Source organism: Aspergillus aculeatus, assembly GCF_001890905.1.
Source record: "Aspergillus aculeatus ATCC 16872 unplaced genomic scaffold ASPACscaffold_16, whole genome shotgun sequence".
Taxonomy (NCBI): Eukaryota; Fungi; Ascomycota; class Eurotiomycetes; order Eurotiales; family Aspergillaceae; genus Aspergillus; species Aspergillus aculeatus.
In genome coordinates this window covers 773,307-791,268 of record NW_017962991.1, presented here as the reverse complement: position 1 = coordinate 791,268, position 17,962 = coordinate 773,307, and the positions used below count along the sequence as shown (strand labels likewise).

At 55.5% G+C, this 17,962-nt stretch overlaps 5 protein-coding genes across 5 annotated transcripts; 2 read left to right on the top strand and 3 right to left on the bottom strand.

The window, feature by feature from the left end:
* Positions 1-553: 553 nt before the first annotated feature.
* Positions 554-4,870, top strand: ASPACDRAFT_81294 (DUF3433 domain-containing protein). The gene is made up of 3 exons (XM_020205842.1): positions 554-868; positions 927-2,807; positions 2,859-4,870. Exons 2-3 carry the CDS (start codon positions 1,037-1,039, stop codon positions 4,703-4,705), a joined length of 3,618 nt encoding a protein of 1,205 aa, XP_020052975.1. The 5' UTR covers positions 554-868; positions 927-1,036; the 3' UTR covers positions 4,706-4,870.
* A 1,744-nt stretch (positions 4,871-6,614) lies between these two features.
* Positions 6,615-8,563, top strand: ASPACDRAFT_1906261 (T6SS phospholipase effector Tle1-like catalytic domain-containing protein). The gene is made up of 3 exons (XM_020198824.1): positions 6,615-6,841; positions 6,901-6,914; positions 6,975-8,563. The coding sequence occupies exons 1-3, from the start codon at positions 6,676-6,678 to the stop codon at positions 8,403-8,405; spliced, it is 1,611 nt and encodes a 536-aa protein (XP_020052974.1). The 5' UTR covers positions 6,615-6,675; the 3' UTR covers positions 8,406-8,563.
* On the bottom strand, positions 8,525-10,487 carry ASPACDRAFT_81293 (FAD-binding oxidoreductase). Its single transcript, XM_020205841.1, has 5 exons — positions 10,199-10,487; positions 10,012-10,115; positions 9,574-9,919; positions 9,268-9,506; positions 8,525-9,141 (listed from the first exon to the last, which is right to left on the bottom strand). The coding sequence occupies exons 1-5, from the start codon at positions 10,475-10,477 to the stop codon at positions 8,637-8,639; spliced, it is 1,473 nt and encodes a 490-aa protein (XP_020052973.1). The 5' UTR covers positions 10,478-10,487; the 3' UTR covers positions 8,525-8,636.
* Positions 10,488-11,333: 846 nt separating this feature from the next.
* On the bottom strand, positions 11,334-13,229 carry ASPACDRAFT_81292 (uncharacterized protein). Its single transcript, XM_020205840.1, has 8 exons — positions 12,908-13,229; positions 12,835-12,854; positions 12,745-12,781; positions 12,623-12,693; positions 12,259-12,560; positions 12,133-12,207; positions 12,001-12,068; positions 11,334-11,937 (listed from the first exon to the last, which is right to left on the bottom strand). The coding sequence occupies exons 1-8, from the start codon at positions 13,098-13,100 to the stop codon at positions 11,552-11,554; spliced, it is 1,152 nt and encodes a 383-aa protein (XP_020052972.1). The 5' UTR covers positions 13,101-13,229; the 3' UTR covers positions 11,334-11,551.
* A 2,173-nt stretch (positions 13,230-15,402) lies between these two features.
* On the bottom strand, positions 15,403-17,862 carry ASPACDRAFT_1874751 (uncharacterized protein). The gene is made up of 4 exons (XM_020198044.1): positions 17,429-17,862; positions 16,626-17,371; positions 16,175-16,550; positions 15,403-15,895 (listed from the first exon to the last, which is right to left on the bottom strand). Exons 1-4 carry the CDS (start codon positions 17,540-17,542, stop codon positions 15,671-15,673), a joined length of 1,461 nt encoding a protein of 486 aa, XP_020052971.1. The 5' UTR covers positions 17,543-17,862; the 3' UTR covers positions 15,403-15,670.
* Positions 17,863-17,962: the final 100 nt, after the last annotated feature.

Here is a 17,962-nt window from a genome sequence, read left to right as displayed (position 1 = left end):
TGCAGCAGGTATATTATGTTCTTTCTCATGAAGTTGTCTCTCCACCTGGCAGCTCATACTTCCCTGCCTTAAGGGACTGACTCTGGGCTAGTCCCAATGGGGAGGCCGAAAGACGCGCGCCGGAGAGATTGATTGGGTTTAGTGCCTGACCCTTTCCGTTCTTTTCTGGAGTGTCAGACCCTCTGGTTGGCTGCAGGCTGTGTATTCCAGCAAGTTGCCGCGCGATCTAACCCCTTTGAGACCGATGACCTGAGGCCGCCCTTCATTCCTGGGCCAGGCAAATAATCAGGAATCGCCCGCCAAGTTTCTGACCTCGATCGTCATCCTCTCTTACTCCATCTTTCTCCATCTCTCACTCTCATTCTCACTCGCTCTCTTACTCATTCACTCACTCACTTACCGTCCCTCTCTCCTGCACATTCTATCTTTCTCTTCCCAAACCCTCACTGATCCTCTCCACCTCCTTCCCCTCCCTCACACACTCTTTTTTTTCGCACCCTCGTAACGTTCAATCGTTGTCTTCGTCTTCCGCCTCCGCCTCCTCCTCTTCCTCCTCCTCCTCCGCCCTTCCGCTCTTTTCCTTCTTCCCACTCCTCTTCTTTTCCTATCAATCCCTGCACGGTGATCTTACCGTCCGCCGTCATGCGATTTTCGTCCGCCATCTCCCCCACCCACCCCCAGCGATGATCCCGTCTCTTGGCTTCGTCAGCTTCTGTCTTGTCGTCCATGAACAATCCTCCTTCGGGCCATGACCGTCCGCCGCCCTTCCCCCCATCTTCATCGCCCTCTCCTTCTCCAGAGCCTGCCTCATCAAGTATGTTCAGGCGCCTGGAAAAGAAACTCTATAACTTCTGGCTGCCTGTCATCAGTGCGTGCTGCTCCTTTGAACCTCGATGGTTGCTCTCTATCGCTAACCTCCCTTCTAGACCGTCATCGTCTCCCGCCCTTCCTCCGATCGCGCCAAACCTCGCCCGATGGACCACCGCTCCCGCCAACCACCCCTCTGGGGGCATGGCGGCCCATGGCCTTGCGCCCCATGTTTCTCACCCTGATCACCGCAATCATGTTCGCTTCGTTGATAACCTTGGAGGTTCTGCGGCGGTATTGTGAACAATATGGAGGACTGGTCTTCTTCTCCGACACCGACAATGTCTCCAGCCTGCAGTCATTCGCATACAACTACCTGCCCATCATCGCCGCCCTGGCCCTGGTCACCCTCTGGACCTTTATTGACTACGATGTATTGCGCTTGGAGCCCTACTTCCAGATTGCGCGACCGGAAGGTGCCCCCGCGTCGGTTCTCTTCATCAATTACAACTTTGGCCAGTCGTTCCTCACACCCCTTACGTCTGCACGGCGCCGCCATTGGATTGTCCTTCTGGTTTCCGTCACCACCGTGCTCATTCGCATGTTTCTCCCCGCCCTGCAGAGTACCCTCCTCGAGCTCCGTGAGATCAACATGCTCGACGACGACGACATGAAAACATGGCCGCAGTTGTTGGATCTCGACCATCAGGCTGAGTGGATGTTCTCGCAAGAAAGCAGCCCGAACACAACCCTCGCCTCAGTTTTGACCACCAACACACAACTGCGCGACTCCCGCTCGTCCAACTACGCCGTGGCCCCGGTCGAAATCAGCCTCGAAGATCGGCAGGAGAACACTGTGTGGACTTTAAACGAGACTATCTACTGGGCTCAACTATCCTGTCGCGATGTCATGATAGACAATCACCTGTCCGTGTCCGTGAACGATAACTCGACCTACCCACCGGCCGTCTCGTGGAACGTGACTGATGTCAAACTGCCCGATATCAACGGAAGCGACAACGGCTGCATCTTGGACTTCCACTATAAGAATATATACTTCGATAACACCGATTACCTGCAGATTCGCTACTGGGAGCCTGTTTGGCCCAACCGGTCACACCATTCTTCGGACATGAGCTCCGCGTTCACTGCTCGTGGTTGCGACCACCCCTACGACTTGTATGGCATCGTTCTCTCAGTCAACGCGACCGAGGCTGGAGCTTACAGCATCAGCGAAATGGGATCCGATTTCACCTCAACAGCCACGATATTTGCCTGCAAGATCGATTACCGCCAAGCGACCGCGCGACTGAGTATGCACGCCAACAGTTCAATCACCAATGTCACCGTCTTTCCTGACACCGAAACCACCTTGTCCGACCAGCTTTTCAATATCAACGCTTTTCAGGGACTGCTAGCGCAACGTGCGCCGTACACCGGGGACATGCTGTTCATCGAGAACAATCAGACTAGCGGCGACACGACCGTGACGGAACTACCCGTGATCAGTCAAAACGTGCGCGACTTGGAGCCGCTGCTGGTATTGGATGCATCGACCGTGATGACCCCGGATGAGTTCGAGTCGAAAGTGACACGAGGCGTAGTTCAGACGTTTGTGCTCACCTTCGCTCGGCTCTTCAACCCCGACCAGGAACCGACCAGCGTGCCCGCCTTGCGATTCTCAACCCAGGTCACGATTTCGGTGGTCACCTTCGCTGCTTGGTGCTCGGAGATATTACTAGCCTGTGGAATTGTGCTCGCCGTCTGCTTGATCTATTTCTACCAGTCCCGCCCGAATATCCTGCAGAGTGATCCAGGCTCCATCGGGGCCATGTGCAGTATGCTGACCGATGTGTTTGGGCCGACCAACATCTTGGCCGATCCTCAGACGGAGTTCCATCAGTTTTCCACGCGCCAATTACGCCAGATTCTCAACACCTGCCGCCTCCAATGGCAGCAGGGCCCGGAAGGCCCCCGTTTGGGAATTGTCTCGGCGGATGGTAGGCTGCCCTGGTTCCAGATAAGGCCAGTACTTTGCTGACCCCGTGCAGGTTCACCAGTGATCTTGCCTTACCAAACGCGGACGCGCGTCGACCCAATGCCCCACTTTCTGGTCGTACCGATCTTCATCATCGAATTCCTGTTTCTAGCCGCAATCATTACCATTATGGGATTGACGGTTGCGTCCTTGGCGCATGACGGCAGCTTCCAGCATCTGACTCAGTCCGGCTCAAGCTTCCTGCAAGTCGTCCTTTCATTCCTACCGTCGGTGGTTGCCTCCTCGGTCGGTGCACTTTGCAACTCTATCCTGCGCAATATAAGCATTCTGGAACCTTGGGTCCACCTTCAACGTGGCATGGCCACGGCCCAGTCGTCGTTATCCTTGAATTACGGATCCCAGAACCCTTGGGCGGTATTTCTCAAAGCCATCCAGGATCGCCATGTTCTTCTGGGATTGGTGTCCTTCACTTGCATTGCCAATGTGGCGTTGACCGTGGTCGCAGGTGGTCTTTTCAATCAAGAACTCACCACCTCGTTTCTTCCCTCCAAATCGTTGTATGCCAACTATAGCCAGTCGCACTTTCGACAAACCGACTTCTCCGCCGACTTCACCGAGTTTGACCTGATCCAGACTAGTGTGTCTAGCGGGATCCCGTTGTTGTCGTGGATGGCCGCCAACTACACTTTTCTCCCGATCAGAAACACCGATCCAGATCCCGACGTGATGTATGGCGCTACCACGCTTGGAATCGGCGCCGAACTCGATTGCGTGTCTCTCGACGTCAAAAAGAGCATGCACCAGACTGACCGCACCCAATATTGGATGTATCATCCCTTCAACAATGCGAGTCGAGAGTGCACGGTGAACATGACTGGCTTGACGCGACCCCACGAATCCATTGCGCTTTCGATTCACTTTCTCTCACCCTCGGCTTCTTCCGACCGGGACGAGTGTCAGGAGTCGACCTTCATCGTGGTCGGCCGGTGGAACTATACCGCTGCGTCAGCCTATACCAGCGAAAATACCATCGCTCTTCACTGCGAGCCGAGGGTGCAGATGCAAAATTTCAGCGTTACATTTGATCAACGCGGTCAAATATCCGATGTCGACCCGCTTGACGGGACGTCCATCACCTCTGGTGCCATGTATGAGAATGCTACCGCGGCCATGGGACAGTTCAACAAGATCTTTGCCGCTATCCCGCAGAGCTTTGTTGGGGAAGAACCGGGGCACAACGGTTCTTATGTGTCCTCGTACGATTGGGCCGGGTTCCTGGTGGCCCGGCTGTACAAACAGAGCCAGACGCATATTATACCTCTGCAGGTTGAGGCCCTGATGGAGCATTCCAAGGAGGTATATCAATGGGTATACACTACCTACTTCTCGGTGTGGCGAAACATGTATCTTTTGCCATTGAAAGAGGCCCGTCCCGCCGCCAACGGGACGGTGATCTCGAACACGTGGGCTATGGTCCCGTCCGTGCCATCGCTAGCCATTGCCCTCATCATCATCGCATTGGATACGGTGGTGGTGCTGGTGGTCTTTGGCAAACGACGCGGACGGTTCCGGGGCCCACGCATGCCCCGGTCGATCGGGGCGATCATCCCGTGGATCGCCAATAGTCGCATGTTGGGCGACTTCACCAACACCTACGCGATGCCCAACTCGCAGCGGCGGGAGCATACCACGCGGCTGAACAAACGGTATGCATTCCGGACGTTCCTACAGGACGACGGGCGGTTGCGGTATGCGGTGGACGAGGAGCCGCTGGTGGTTGAGGATAAACCTCTTCCGGAAGGGGGCGAACATACAGGGGAGGAGGCGAAAGGGGCTGAGGTGATCGAGCTGCAGCCGATGGGCGAGCCGGAGACGCCTCCTGCTCGGCCGGAATCATGAAGTTATGCGAGATGTCATGAACAATTAATGATGTAACAGTATTAGCATTGGACCGGGTATGATGGTTAGCATGGGCTGGTTGGTCTGGGCTGGGTGCCATCAGGATTTGATTGGGTTTGGAGTCACATAGATTTGGAGTCTGCAATTTTTGTACATAGATCTGGTTGTATAGGGATAATGGTTATGATAAATTCTTGATCAGTGCGTGGATGAGGAATGAGGACATTCACTGCCTTCTATTGTAGTGATTTCTATAGATTTCTGTAGTGAATGGAAGGAGTAGAGAGGTTATTCACTTCAATTATTACAGTGAAGACCACGCTCCTCTTGCCTTTCCTGTTGATCAACCATGGAATTCTCATCCCCTCCACCTCCTTCCTCAACTATACTTCTTACCTCCCAGACAGCATCCCATCCACACTTTTCTGTCAACGCGACCGTGACAAGCCTGATTATTACACTGCGAATCGTCACAGGGAGACGTTGGTGATATCCTCATACTTGATATGTTCTCGCTGTCTCTGACGGTCCGCAAAAAGCTATTTTCTCAGATATGGTCCCTGCAAACCAGAGTTCGGGTTTGAACTAGAATGCCACGTCATTCAGAACTCCAACCCCAAGCTCCTCAAAACCTGGAGATTCGCAGTCTTCGCGATAGGATGGAGAGCTACGAGGGGGGAAGCTACTACCATAGTCTGCTGTATGTACATTCCTTCGCTCATTGACCAAGGTGGAAGGGGCCCTTGTAACAACTCTGGGCTGGGTATTTCCTCTGGTCAGGAAGAAAGGCTGCTCTCGGTGGTCCCCGAGTCGTTCTTTGGCGCCAGCGGTGTTCTGGGTGCGTACGCATTTCTCTTTCTTTTTCCCTTGTCTTTCGTCGGTCACCCTATACCATGTTGACATCTCGCCAACTCACTTCTTACTCCCAGATTTAAGAGAGTATTTTGACCCCCGAGAGAATGCCTATCGATGGGAGAAATGCTTTGACCTGGCGGACGGCCCTGATACCCCAGGCACGAGTACATCCGGTGCTCACGCTTCAGGCCAACCATATCTGACTGAAGGCGTCGACGTCGGACATGGTCGTCGTCGGCCCCCGCCAGTGTCGGATCCTTCCGATGGACTCGGTCACTTGCCATCCCCAACCTTTTAGAATAAATCGCCACGAGGCGTGGCTGTGACTCGGCCATCTTACGTCAGTACAGCCTTTGATTGAGAGCAAATGAGTAGATAAGTGGGAGTCATTTGTGAGCAATAGCTCGGCCGACGAGCGATCGGGTGAATTCACGAGTTGCCTTGTTGGTCGCCCGCCGGTGCCCGTGGCGATGGCCAGCCCTGCCGATTGGCTCGAGTGGCATGGGGCCCCATGCAGCGAGGGTGCAGATTGTCGAGGGTCTATCGATGCAGGCTGGCATCATGCTGGGTGATCTGTCACATCGCCGCGGTATGATTGGAAGAAGGAGCAAGAACACCCGTTTCTGCCAGATGGCATTTGCCTCACAGCATTCAAGGAGACGCACCACGGAAGGCGAACCAAAGCGAAATTGAGTCAGTCACTGTGAACTGCACTGGAGGCTGAGTGTTCTTAGTGGATGGCCTTAACCAGGGTGCGAGCCAATGGTCAGCCCTGCAACGGGGTCAGATGCATAAGGCCACCACTGCATGGATGGGGGCGGCCGGATCGACGGCCAGCGAAGTTTGTGCTCTCAACCACCGTTGCTGCACCCTTACCGGGCGGCGGAATAGATTGGTCAATTTTTGGGCTGATAGATTGGCCAAATCCCTGTTCTCTATTTGTGGATGGGTGGGATACAGGCTCTGCCCCTCAGCCACGATGCAGGGCTATTGGCAGGTTGCCCGATTCAGCTGGTGTGGTCGACAGCCTGGAGGCATCTCCGTAAGATATAAGGACCTCACCACGCAGATCTTGATCGGAGTTCGTCCACTTCAACCACACCCCAAATCGAACCATGACTTACGATCCATGCGACTGCGACCGGCCGCCGGTGCACAACAAACCCACCCAAGAGCTGGTGCTCTGTTTCGACGGCACAGGGAATACGTTTCGGGTTGACGGCGGCGAGAGCAATATCCTCAAGATCTTTCGAATGCTGGACCGCAGCAAAGAGAATCGATGTAAGCCTTGTGTCTTCAGTAGTCAACTTTCAAAACATACTAACCAACCCTCTTCCCAGACTGCTACTACCAACGTATGTCCCCCCCCCCCAACCTCCCTTATTGCCTCTTCCACACCTACTAACCCTCCCAAGCCGGCATCGGCACCGACATAACCCCGGGAACATTCGCCAACGCCGCCTTCCGGCCCTTCAGCAATCTGCCCGCCAGCAAAGTCATCGACCAAGCCCTAGCAACCTCCTTCGACCAACACGTCATCGGCGGCTACCGCTTTTTAGCGAGGCGCTGGCGCCCCGGCAGCCACATCTACCTCTTCGGCTTCTCACGGGGCGCGTACACGGCACGCTTCCTCAACGAAATGCTCGACTTCGTGGGCCTCATCTCCGCCGACAACGAAGAACTCATCCCCTTCGTATGGCAAGCATTCCTGTCGTGGAAATACGCGCACGGGGAGCGCGAAGCCCGCCAAGCCGACAACTTCCTCCGCCTATGCCGGGACACGATGTGCCGGTCCGTCGGACTCGTCCATTTTCTGGGGTTGTTCGACACCGTCAACAGCGTCGCCGAATTCAACAAGGACGTGCTGAAAGATATGGAGACGATGCCCCGCCCGCGCTACATGCGGCACGCGGTGAGCATCGACGAGAAGCGCATCAAGTTCCAGCCCGTGCTGTTCGAGCGGCTGCGCGGCGCGCACGCGAAGAAGGGGCGCGTGAGTACGTGGGCCGAGCGGGCGGAGCAGCAGTTCTGGGGGATGCCGTTGAGCCCCGTGCTGGATACGGATTTCGAGGAGGTGTATTTCGCGGGCGATCATAGTGATGTCGGGGGCGGGCATCCTCCTGCGTATGCAGGGGAAGGGGCGAGGAGTTGGCCTGTCAGTCAGATTCCGTTGATGTGGATGGTACAGGAGGCGACGCATGTGGGGTTGACGTTTGATCCGGTGCAGTTGCAGGAGTTGGGGTGTTATTTGGTTCCGGTTTCTTCGGCGACTTCTTCTTCGGAGGATGGGGATGATGATGATGGTAGGGAGGGGAGGTTGATCGAGGTAGAGGACGTGGCAAAGCAACAACAACAGTCACAGCAACAGCAACAACTCATGGAATTCGACCCCGCGATTGTGCACATGGCCGAACGCGCCCCGCTGCACGATTCCCTCGAGTACGACTCCGGGAAAGGCGTCGAGACGCTCTTCTGGCGGTTACTCGAGTGTCTGCCCATGAAACGCCCCAAGGTGAACCGCGACGGCTCCGTGAAGGAAACCCGGTGGCACGTCGGGGGCCTGCGGCGACCGCTGCCGGACGGGGCGCGCATCCACGCCAGTGTGATCCACCGGCTGCAGCAGGACCCGGAGTATCGGCCGTATAACCTGGGGTTGGGGCACAAGCGGGTACCGACGACCACGTCGCTGGACCGGCATCAGCATCAGATCGAGCGGAGGGATATCGGGCAGTGGCGACGGATGCAGCATGGGGGACTGTGTGATTACTACGTGCAGGTGCAGGGGCCTTTGCCAGGGGGGAGTGCGGGGGGTTCGCGGTGTGCGTCGAGAAAGAGTACTGCCTAGGGTTGCTGCTGTGAATGTGTATGCTAGTGGGGTGTTTGTTTACAATGTTTTCCCTCATCCCTATCCTTGTTACGACTCACGCAATTCAAAGTAACAAGCAGGCAGGTATGGTAGACTCGATGGCAATTCATATTCATTAATACATACAGTCCATATTACATCTATCCCCAGCCAGCCCCCTTTCTAACATCGTCATGATCACCCCCGTAGTACCCCTAGAATAGGATACGCTCAGAAAAGCTTATACCCACCGGGCATCAACGTCTGAAACACCCCCTCAGGATCATAAGCACTGGCAATCTCCTTCAACTTCTCCAGATTCTCACTCCCATAGCCCGAGTAAATCTCCTGGAACCACGCCGCATCACCCATGTAGTTGAAGGGATCATACAACCCGGCCGCATCGGTAGCGTTGTTAATCAACTCGGTCGTCTCGACGACCCACTCGCCGACGATGGAGTCGTACTCGCTGCCAATCCACTCGACCACCTCGGCGTAGCACAGGTAGTTCTGGGTGGCGTCGAGGCCCAGCGCGTTGCCGCCGCGGGCGGTGGAGGCGTTGATCCAGTTGGCGCCGATGGGCTGCCAGTCCAGCTCGATGATGGAGATGTTGGCGCTCGGGATTTGGGCGTAGAGCTTGGGGAGTTGGGCGGCGAAGGTCGCGTTGATGATTTGCACACCCTCTAGGAGGGAGTCGTAGGTTGTCGCTTTGATAGTGCCGGCCACGAAGATGTCGCTTTTTACTTTGTTAGTGTTCTGCAAGAGGTGGAGGGTTTAGGGTTTGGGGATAGGATGGAGGGGAGCGGGCTGGGCTGGGCTGGGCTAAAGTCTGGGCTAAAGGCTGGGTAAGGATGGGACATACTTGATGTGCGGCGTGACCACCTCACCCATCTCGACGGCCATCTCCGCCACGGTCTTGAAGGCCATCGTGTTCGACACGGCCGGGATATCGGTGAACACCTTGAGCGCGTCGGGGTAGCTGACGTCGGGGCTGTCGTAGAACAGAATCACCGAGGCCACTGCCGAGTCCTCGGAGGGAACCACGGCGGGCACCACGTGGGTCTTGGGGTCGGTGTTGTTGGCGGCAAACGCAGCCGTTGCCTGTTCTTCTCATCAGTCCTCTACTCCTCTACTCGGTCTCATGATCCACCCGGTGGGAAAAACATACGGCCAAGAAATCAGGGATATACTCCTCCGCCACCGTCCAGGTGCCCGCCCACACCTGGGTGGAGGCGATGGTCTCGATATCGAAGCGCGTCACGATGCCGAAGTTGCTGCTGCCGCCCTTCAGGGCCCAGAAGAGGTCCGCGTGCGAGGTGGCGTTGGCCTCGACGATGGTGCCGTTGGCCAGCACGACCTCGTAGTTGATCACCGAGTCGCAGGAGAACCCGACCTGGTTGCCGTAGTAGTTTACGCCGCCGGCCAGGAGCAGGCCCGGCACGCCGACGGGGCCGAGACGGCCTCCGGGGACGGTGAGGCTGTAAGGTTCCAGGTAGTCGTAGACTTCTTGCCAGCTATCTTACATGTCAGTACTTCTCGAACGAGAGAGGACAGGAAGGGAGGGCAAGGGGAAGGGGGAGGGGGGTGGGGCGCAAAGGCAACGAACCGGAAGCCAGGACCCATGTGCAGCAGCGACTGATCGGCGTTCAACTCCAGGGTGGTCAGGTTCGACATGACGATCAGCACGCCGTCGTCGATGTTGTTGGATCCCTGTCGATCATTTCGTTAGCGTTTCACTTTTATCCTGTGCTTGTTATCTGTGAACGGAAAAAGGTGAAGGCACTGCAGCATACCCGAATGCCCATGTGGCCACCACCGCGCACGGCGAACTCGGCCTGCGCCGCCACCAGCTTGTCAATGCCCCGCGCCAGCTGCGCGCTCGACTGCGGCCGGAACACGCACCCGGGCGCCATGATCTCGGTGTTGGACCAGAAGTTCTGCGCCTCGTACTCGTACACCGTCGTGCTGGGCAGGTAGACCTCGTCCAGGGCGCCTTTCAGCACGGTGCAGCCCTTGGTGAGGTTGCTGGCGCCGGCGAGGCCGGCGAGCGGGAGGACGGTGGTGAATTTCATGGTGAAATTCTCACGATAGTAAAACAAAATGGGAAACGGGACAAAGGAGATGAGAATTGAATCCTGAGAGACCAAAGAAAAATGGGGACAAGGTGAGGCTTTTAAAGGCTACGGGCTACAGCCTAGCTGGCGTTGGGGGAACGAACGATAACCTCCGAACTCAATTGCAAGCCAAGTGATCAGGCCAGACTCATCGCAGTAAGGTCGATGCAGGCACTCCGCGGAACGACCAGCCCAGAAAAAAAGTGGAGGAGCTGCGTTTGCATGAATCAGTTGTGCCTGATCGGAGTGGAGACCAGAAGACGAAGGAACACAACACAGAATGCGTGCAGAAGAAAAACGGGCTCACCGCGCAGAAGCAAGGCGGAAGGACAGAAGAATGGTTCTAGTCTGGTTTGCTAAGCTACACCCGGCTTAGCGATTTTGCTAGATCACTGGACTACAAACGGGCGTGGATGGAAAGGGATTAGAGTCGCTGCAATAGTCTCGAAAGTGGGGAACTTATCGCCCGGGTTGGGGGGAAGCAGGCAATAGCCGAGGGGGCCACTAACTTACCACCCACGTGGAAGAAGGATTGCGCCAATAGACTGGCCTTCTCATACACTGCCGCTATCTTATACAGATGTTACGGCACTGTGCATAGTGCTTCTGCACGGTTCGGAACCCATTTCCTTGCCGGAGGATGATGCCGTGCGTGCAGAACGAGGTGAGCCGTTCGGAGGGCCGCGGGCTGTTGGTGGGTGTCTTCCGGATCAAGTACCGCATCTGGATGGTTCGGCGTAGCCCTAATCCCCTACTGAAATTTCCCCCTGTCTCGTCTAGACAGCTGTCACTTGGATTAGAGATTAAGTAAATTCCAACCTGCGATACAATGCGGTCGTGTCCCCTCTTAACGCCGTGATTACCAAGCAAGAGCAAGCACCGACCTGATCCACTCGCTGACACCGACACTGACAGCACATGGCGCCATGACAGCTCCACCGGCCCAGAAACAAAACAAAAAAAAAGAAAATGCAGAAGACAAAAATAGAAGAAAAAGTCCATGAATTATGCATCAATATACCGGATCATCAGCTATCGCAGGTCCGTATTACTATCCACATTAAACTCCACCGTCCGGATAATCCCCTCCGTGCTGCCCTTGCTGCGATGCAACGTGGCCCCCGGCGTCGTCGTGCCCGGTAAGATATGCTCCTCGCTATCGTCGTTGGTGCCCCCGTGCAGTCGAGTGGAGTAGTGGTTGCTGGCGGGCGCGAACTCGGGCGCATCGCGGGGGATGGAGCCCAGCGGGTGGCCGTATTTGCGCGAGGCCGACTCGTGGTAGCCGCCGCTGTGCGTCGAGAGACCCAGCAGGCGGGGGAAGTAGCGGCGCACGAAGGGGCGCATGGCGGTCGTGCACCCGCCGATGATCCCTAGGTTGAGCTCGATGGTGCACCACATGAGTGCGTTGGTCGTGGTCCCTGTGCTTTTCTTAGTCTCCATTCTTATGGTGGGATGAGGAAGAGCGAGAGGCGGGAGCGTACAAGTGAGGTCGGTGCTTTCGAGCAGGGTGTATAAACTGGAGAGACGGATGCAGCTGATGACTCCGACACTATCCTCCTTATTAGTATTATTGATGCGCTCAAATGGAAAAAAAAAAAGGCCGGAACACTCACGTGCACCCCATAGCCAGCATAGCATAAACCGCGAATTTCTGTCGGAACGGCATCTGCAATTTCCGCAGCCACGGACTACCACACCGTCAGCATCACTCCCTTAGATCACGAAGAGGAAAAACGCACATCGGAACCAAAGTCGTCAAGAAATCCGTGAAAATGCCCAATCCTGCATTCGCAAAGTAAAACACCGGTCGGTTCATGCACGTCGCGTTCGTGATCGAATAGTCCCACGAGGCGGCCACGGGGCTGCAACTGAAGATGTTGGCCAGCACGCTGGCCACGTTGTAGCCCACCGCGATGAAGATGACGGTCCAGACGGCGTAGTGGAAGGTCTTGCTGGGGAAGATGCGCAGGTAGAAGATCAGGACGGAGACTTTGGTGAAGCCGGTCCCGGCGCAGTAGATGATGGCCGCGACGACGTTGAGCTATCGCCGTCAGTCATATTCGCGACGTGTGGTTGGAGGTGAAGGGGCCGGGTGGAATTTACCTTCAGGAACCACGGGGTGAGGGAGCTGTACGGGACGTCCCACATGTGTTTGCCCAGACCCCAGTTGAGCACTGTCCATTAGCTTGATGGTTGAGGTTGGAGCAGGGCAATGGATGGCTTACTGTCGAGGGTGACGGCGGTGAGGATGCAGGAGAGGACCTGTTGGTCAGTGGCGATGCACGCCAGGGGATACAATTGAGGAGGCGGCTTACAACGGAGATAATCATGAGGTCTGGAGTGTCGTCAGTATACTATACTCGAAATTCCGGAGCGAAAGAGACCTACAATCATCATATGACACACTGCGCACCAGGTAGATGCGCGTCCACATGCGCACGACCAGCGCAATCACCGCCAGAGGCAGGAAGACACAGTTGACCACAAGAAACTTGAGGCCGCACGACGGAGGGTCGACGAAGTTGGAGACCATCCCGGCGGGCGGCGCCATGGCCGGCGTGATGGAGGAGCTGTTGGTCATGGTGTGCTCAACTCGGCATGATCTGGGCTTGACCTCTGTCGATGGGTGAGAACAAACACCCAAGTAAAAGAACGAAAGAAAGAAAAAAAGAAAGAAAGAAAGGAAAAAGAGTGACAGACGAGAATAGATCTGGGGAAGGAAAAAAGAGAAGGGGAAAGAAAGAAGCACAGACTGTAGCCCGGAGATATAAGGTGACAGACAGGCCAACGCCAGGACTGCAGCGGAGACAGTGAACCAGCAGATAAGGGAACAGTGACCACTGCGCCAGCCAGGCTACACTTCGGTGCACTCTGTCATATACAATTACCCGCTGCTACAATGAACCAAACTCTTTCTTTAGAATGGGCTGCTCTCCCCTCATACCAGAGGAGGAAACGACGCGCTACGCTACGTAAAAAGCCCTGCCCTGTCCTGCACCAAGAAAAGTGGCGAACTCAATTTCGCCCGCTAATGGAGGGATTAGTTGGACTACTGAGACTATGTGCTGCAGCGCACGTTTTGGCGCTGGGCGACCGTGTATCCGGAGCAGGGACAAGACGAGACTAGTTGGTTCTAGTGCTGCTCATGAGACCCAGCTGGCTGGCTGGCTGGCTGGTTTTGTTTTGGTTTCCCAGACAAGAATCCAATTTTCAGACTTTCGGGGAGATTCTTCCCCGATGAGTGAGTCAATCGAGGAGGGTGTTGTGTCCTATTGCTCATGATCGCATCCCATTCCCCTCTTGAAACAGGAGATCGTGACGATCACAGCTTGTTTCCCCTCGCTCTTCTTTTCTGGGGAATCGACGGATGTCACGGTACAGATCTGAGAGGCGGGTGGAGGGGGAAGTTGTCCAATGTCCACAATGGTAGAAAGAGAAAAAAAAAATACCAGAACAAAAACAAAGCAGCAAGTTAGAAGTCCGGCAAGGCCCGAAAATCTGGAACCGAGGCTGCCCGTCACGCAGAGAAGCGGAAACGAATCCATGGGTGGCACCCTCACCGGCTCCACCCTGGCAGAGTGCATTGTTTTCTCTTTCTGTCAGCTCGGTCTGGAAGCTGACCTGGATTCAGCTTCTAGGTGAGCTAAACGAGTGTACTGCAGTACTCGATGTTTTGGTTTGTCTACGTATTGTTTTCTCTGCTATTGCTGTTGTCCGAAGCCACGTAGGGCGTATGCTTGGAGCCCAGGCTACTGGTAAGACGGTGCAGACCCGACGGGGTGGGGTCCAAGTACGTCGAGCTAGAAGGGAGGAAGGAAGGAAGGAATGTCAAGTCGGAAGCTGAGCAACCCAGAAGATTGACAGAGTTCAGGTAGAGGATGATAGTTCGGGTCAGGAGGATAAGTTCTATGCGGGTTAAGCTTTGGCACGGCTTGCAGGAACAAGGGATAATGGCCTCTCTCCCCTGAAGGAAGTCATGGACACGAGGAGATGCCTGATTAAGTGCTGACATGCAATCTCAATCTAATAAAGTCGGCTAATAGATTGGAACTACCGTGGTTGTCAAGAATAATACGAATGATGGGCTAACCCTGGCCCGTGGATGACCCAAGGAACTGGAACAGGGTGGAAATTGCACTTGCTGTCTTTGAGGGAGTGCCTGATGACGCAAGTTGTGGTTGTGCTTGGGTTGTCTTGGTCAATTGAGGAAAAAAATCGGCAGGACCAAGAAGACCAGGAAGAGTAGCGAAGCCGCTAACGACCCACTCAGTTTAGGGGTAGCCTCGGTTCTGGCCCTAACATGCCCACACCAGCACCGCAACAGCCAAGAACAGAAGAAAATCAACCCATCGTGCCATGTGGTGAGAGGATCCAGCACGATCATTCACCTAATGATGGACAGGACCCGTGCAGCTTGCAATCCTTCAGTGGATTGATAGCCTCGCCATAAAACTTGCACATATGTAGGTAGTTGAATGTCGACACTAAGTTATGTTACCTTTAGAGCATGAAATAATATACGTAAGCAACCACACCGATCCAAGGTTCATTCTGCGTTTGGAAACCTTATCCCTCGCCGGAGCTCCATTGGGTCAATCCACAAATACGATTTCCGACTCACCAGGAAAAACCCCCGCCACCCCGAGAGTCACCCATGGACGAGAATCTGTCATGCTCACGTCGGCCAGCTCTCCATCAGTGCCCTTTTCCTTGCGAGTCTGGTACCTGCCCCTCCGCTCGGACCTCTCCGAGGACCCAGTGGCCAGCAAAACGGAGATTGCAAGCGAGAGAAAAAGACCCAGTTGGGAGCGCAGCTTCGGAAACCCGACCCGGAAAACTCTTTTAGCGAGCTGAACCGCAGACTGCCCTGGGAGTGTGAGACAGGAATGGCATGGCAATCATTGGTCAAGGTCGTTTCTTACTGGTTCGCAATGCGCAGCGGGGTTCACAAGAAATAGCAGCAACAACTCAACACAACAGAGGTGAAGTAAACTCCTGACCAGATTCTACAGCCTAAGTTAGACAAGAACAACAACACGACCACCAACCAACCGTAGAACCCCATCAAACCACCACAACCACAACCACAAACATATATACACACCCCATACTAAATAACTACTCGTAAACCCACCGACCGACACCTCAATCTCAACTCCCCCGATTAGGTCCATACTGCCCCGTCCACGCGCGCAACCTCTGGCCCCCGAAGAACAACAGCACCGCCAAGAGTAAACTAGCGGCCTGGATCGCCGTCATCTCGCCGAACACGACCGCCACACCCTGGCGCGCGATCCAGTCGCTCGCGTACAGCGAAAGCAGCATGCCGATCGTGTTGCGGATGACGAAGATGATCACCAAAGCTTCGCCGGCGATCTGCATTCCACCCCTCGTGTTAGTGCTAGTTTTATTGGAATCGGCAAGGGAATACGAGGGAAATAGATTAAGGGGGATGGATTGAAGGGGAGATTTTTTATCCGAATGGGAGGAGAGGAGGGGTTCGGGTGAGGGGGGAGTTTGAAGGATTGATGGGGGGGGGGGGGGGTTTATATCCTGGGTGTTCCCTCGACATACTACCAATAATATTGCGACGGATCGCGAATTTTCGATGGCCGGAGGGAAGAAGAGGGAAACGAAGAAGACGAAGCGACTCACCCGTTGATAACAATCCAACGCATATGTCACCGCCACATTCGAGATGGCCGCCACCCCGAACGCCTGCATCGCGTATCCCACCGCCACGCCCATCCAGTGCGTCTGGTGGGCAATGCACAGTCCGAATATCAGAATGCCCCCCGGTCCGATTACCCCGGGCACCACCAAGGCCGGAAGACGGTACTCCGGTTGTCGGTCGCCGCCGCGGCGTCGGGTGTATCGCGTCGAGATCTGGTCGATGAGGCGGCCGCCGACATAGAAGGCGAGAAGGGATCCGATGAACCCGGCCAGCGAGAGGAGGCCGATGTCGCCGGCGGGCCAGTTGTAGGGGGCGGAGGTGAAGGTGCGAGAGGCGGTGAGTTGCACCACGATGTTCCTTTTTTGCTCAATGACCAGTTAGTCAGTTTGGGGGGTGTTGCGGGAGAAGGGACAAAGGGTTCGGGCGACTAACCATCCGACTGAGACACCAATGGTAAAGGCACACCAGAGGAGCTGAGGATAAGCTGCAGCGGATAAGATAGCTTTTACCGTGCGCAGGAACGAGGCATCGGGATTGTATCCCTGCTTCAAAGAGAGCATGCTCCAGACCGAGGGGGTCTTGTCTTGTGAAGCGTCATGTCGAGCAGGCAGATATGTGGTCTCGCGGATGGTGAAGAGACCGACCGCCCAGACAACACCGGAAGCAATGGCCAGGAACCAACACATCCAGCGCCAGCCCGCGTCCTGCACGATATAGGCATTGATCAACGGCCCCACGAACAACCCCGACGTCAGCGCCAGATGGAAGATCATCAACCAGTGACCCCGACCCTCCGGACGAACCATATCGCCCACCACCGCGGGAACAGTCGCGTCGGCGGCGGCAGCAGCGAGCCCGGACATGATCCGAGCGCCCAGCAACTCCGAGTATCCCGTGGCTTTCGCGGACCAGACGTTCATCATCGAGAGGCCGAGCAGGGCGGCCAGGTAGACGGGTCGCTTGCCAAAGACCCGCATGAGCGGGACCCATGCGAGGTTGCCCAGGCCGAAGAAGAAGACATTCAGTGACACGAGGTGGCCTGCGTCCGTGGAGGAGACGTGGAACTCGGCGATGATGGCTTTGGTGGCGACGGTGAAGTTGCTGCTGTTGACGTTGGCCAGGAAGGTGAAGCAGCAGATGGTCATGTAGGTCGTGACTTTCGTCACTAGAGGCCAATTCTGTGGAGTGAAGGGTGAGTCTGATAGTCTGTGTTGGTTAGATGTAGAGTTGCCTACCTTGGGATCGTGCGGATCCGGGGCCGGTTCGGCTGTTTTGGCATCGTAGCCATCTTCCAGCCCATGTCCATCGGCGTAGTCGATGTGGTTGGATGTGCCCTTGTCCTCGTCCATGGTGAGATGTAGCGCAGTAGAGTGGAGAAAGAGGGAGAAGCAGGGGGGCAAGATATGTGCGGGTGCGGGTCATCCGCAGGATATAAGAGAGCTGTTAAGCAAAGTGCCAAGATGTCGGATATTCCGAATGGCCACCAGGCCAACGAAGAAGGCCGATCGGCAGTTGACCCCGCACGGTTGGGATGACTCTGGGGAAAAGCCGGGGAAATCCAGAAGGCTTGTTGCACGCGGTCGCATTTGTAATCCTTGCCTCGGACTCTCCGGGTAGCTGGTCGACTAAGAGGGTTAGGGCTTGGCCCGTCAGTCTGCGCTGTTGTACGATCATAAAAACGATAATACTGGACGCTTGAAGGGCTGGTTCTGGCTTACTCGGTTACCTCGAAATGCGAAATCTCCCGAGAATGGAAAGGAAAACCTAAC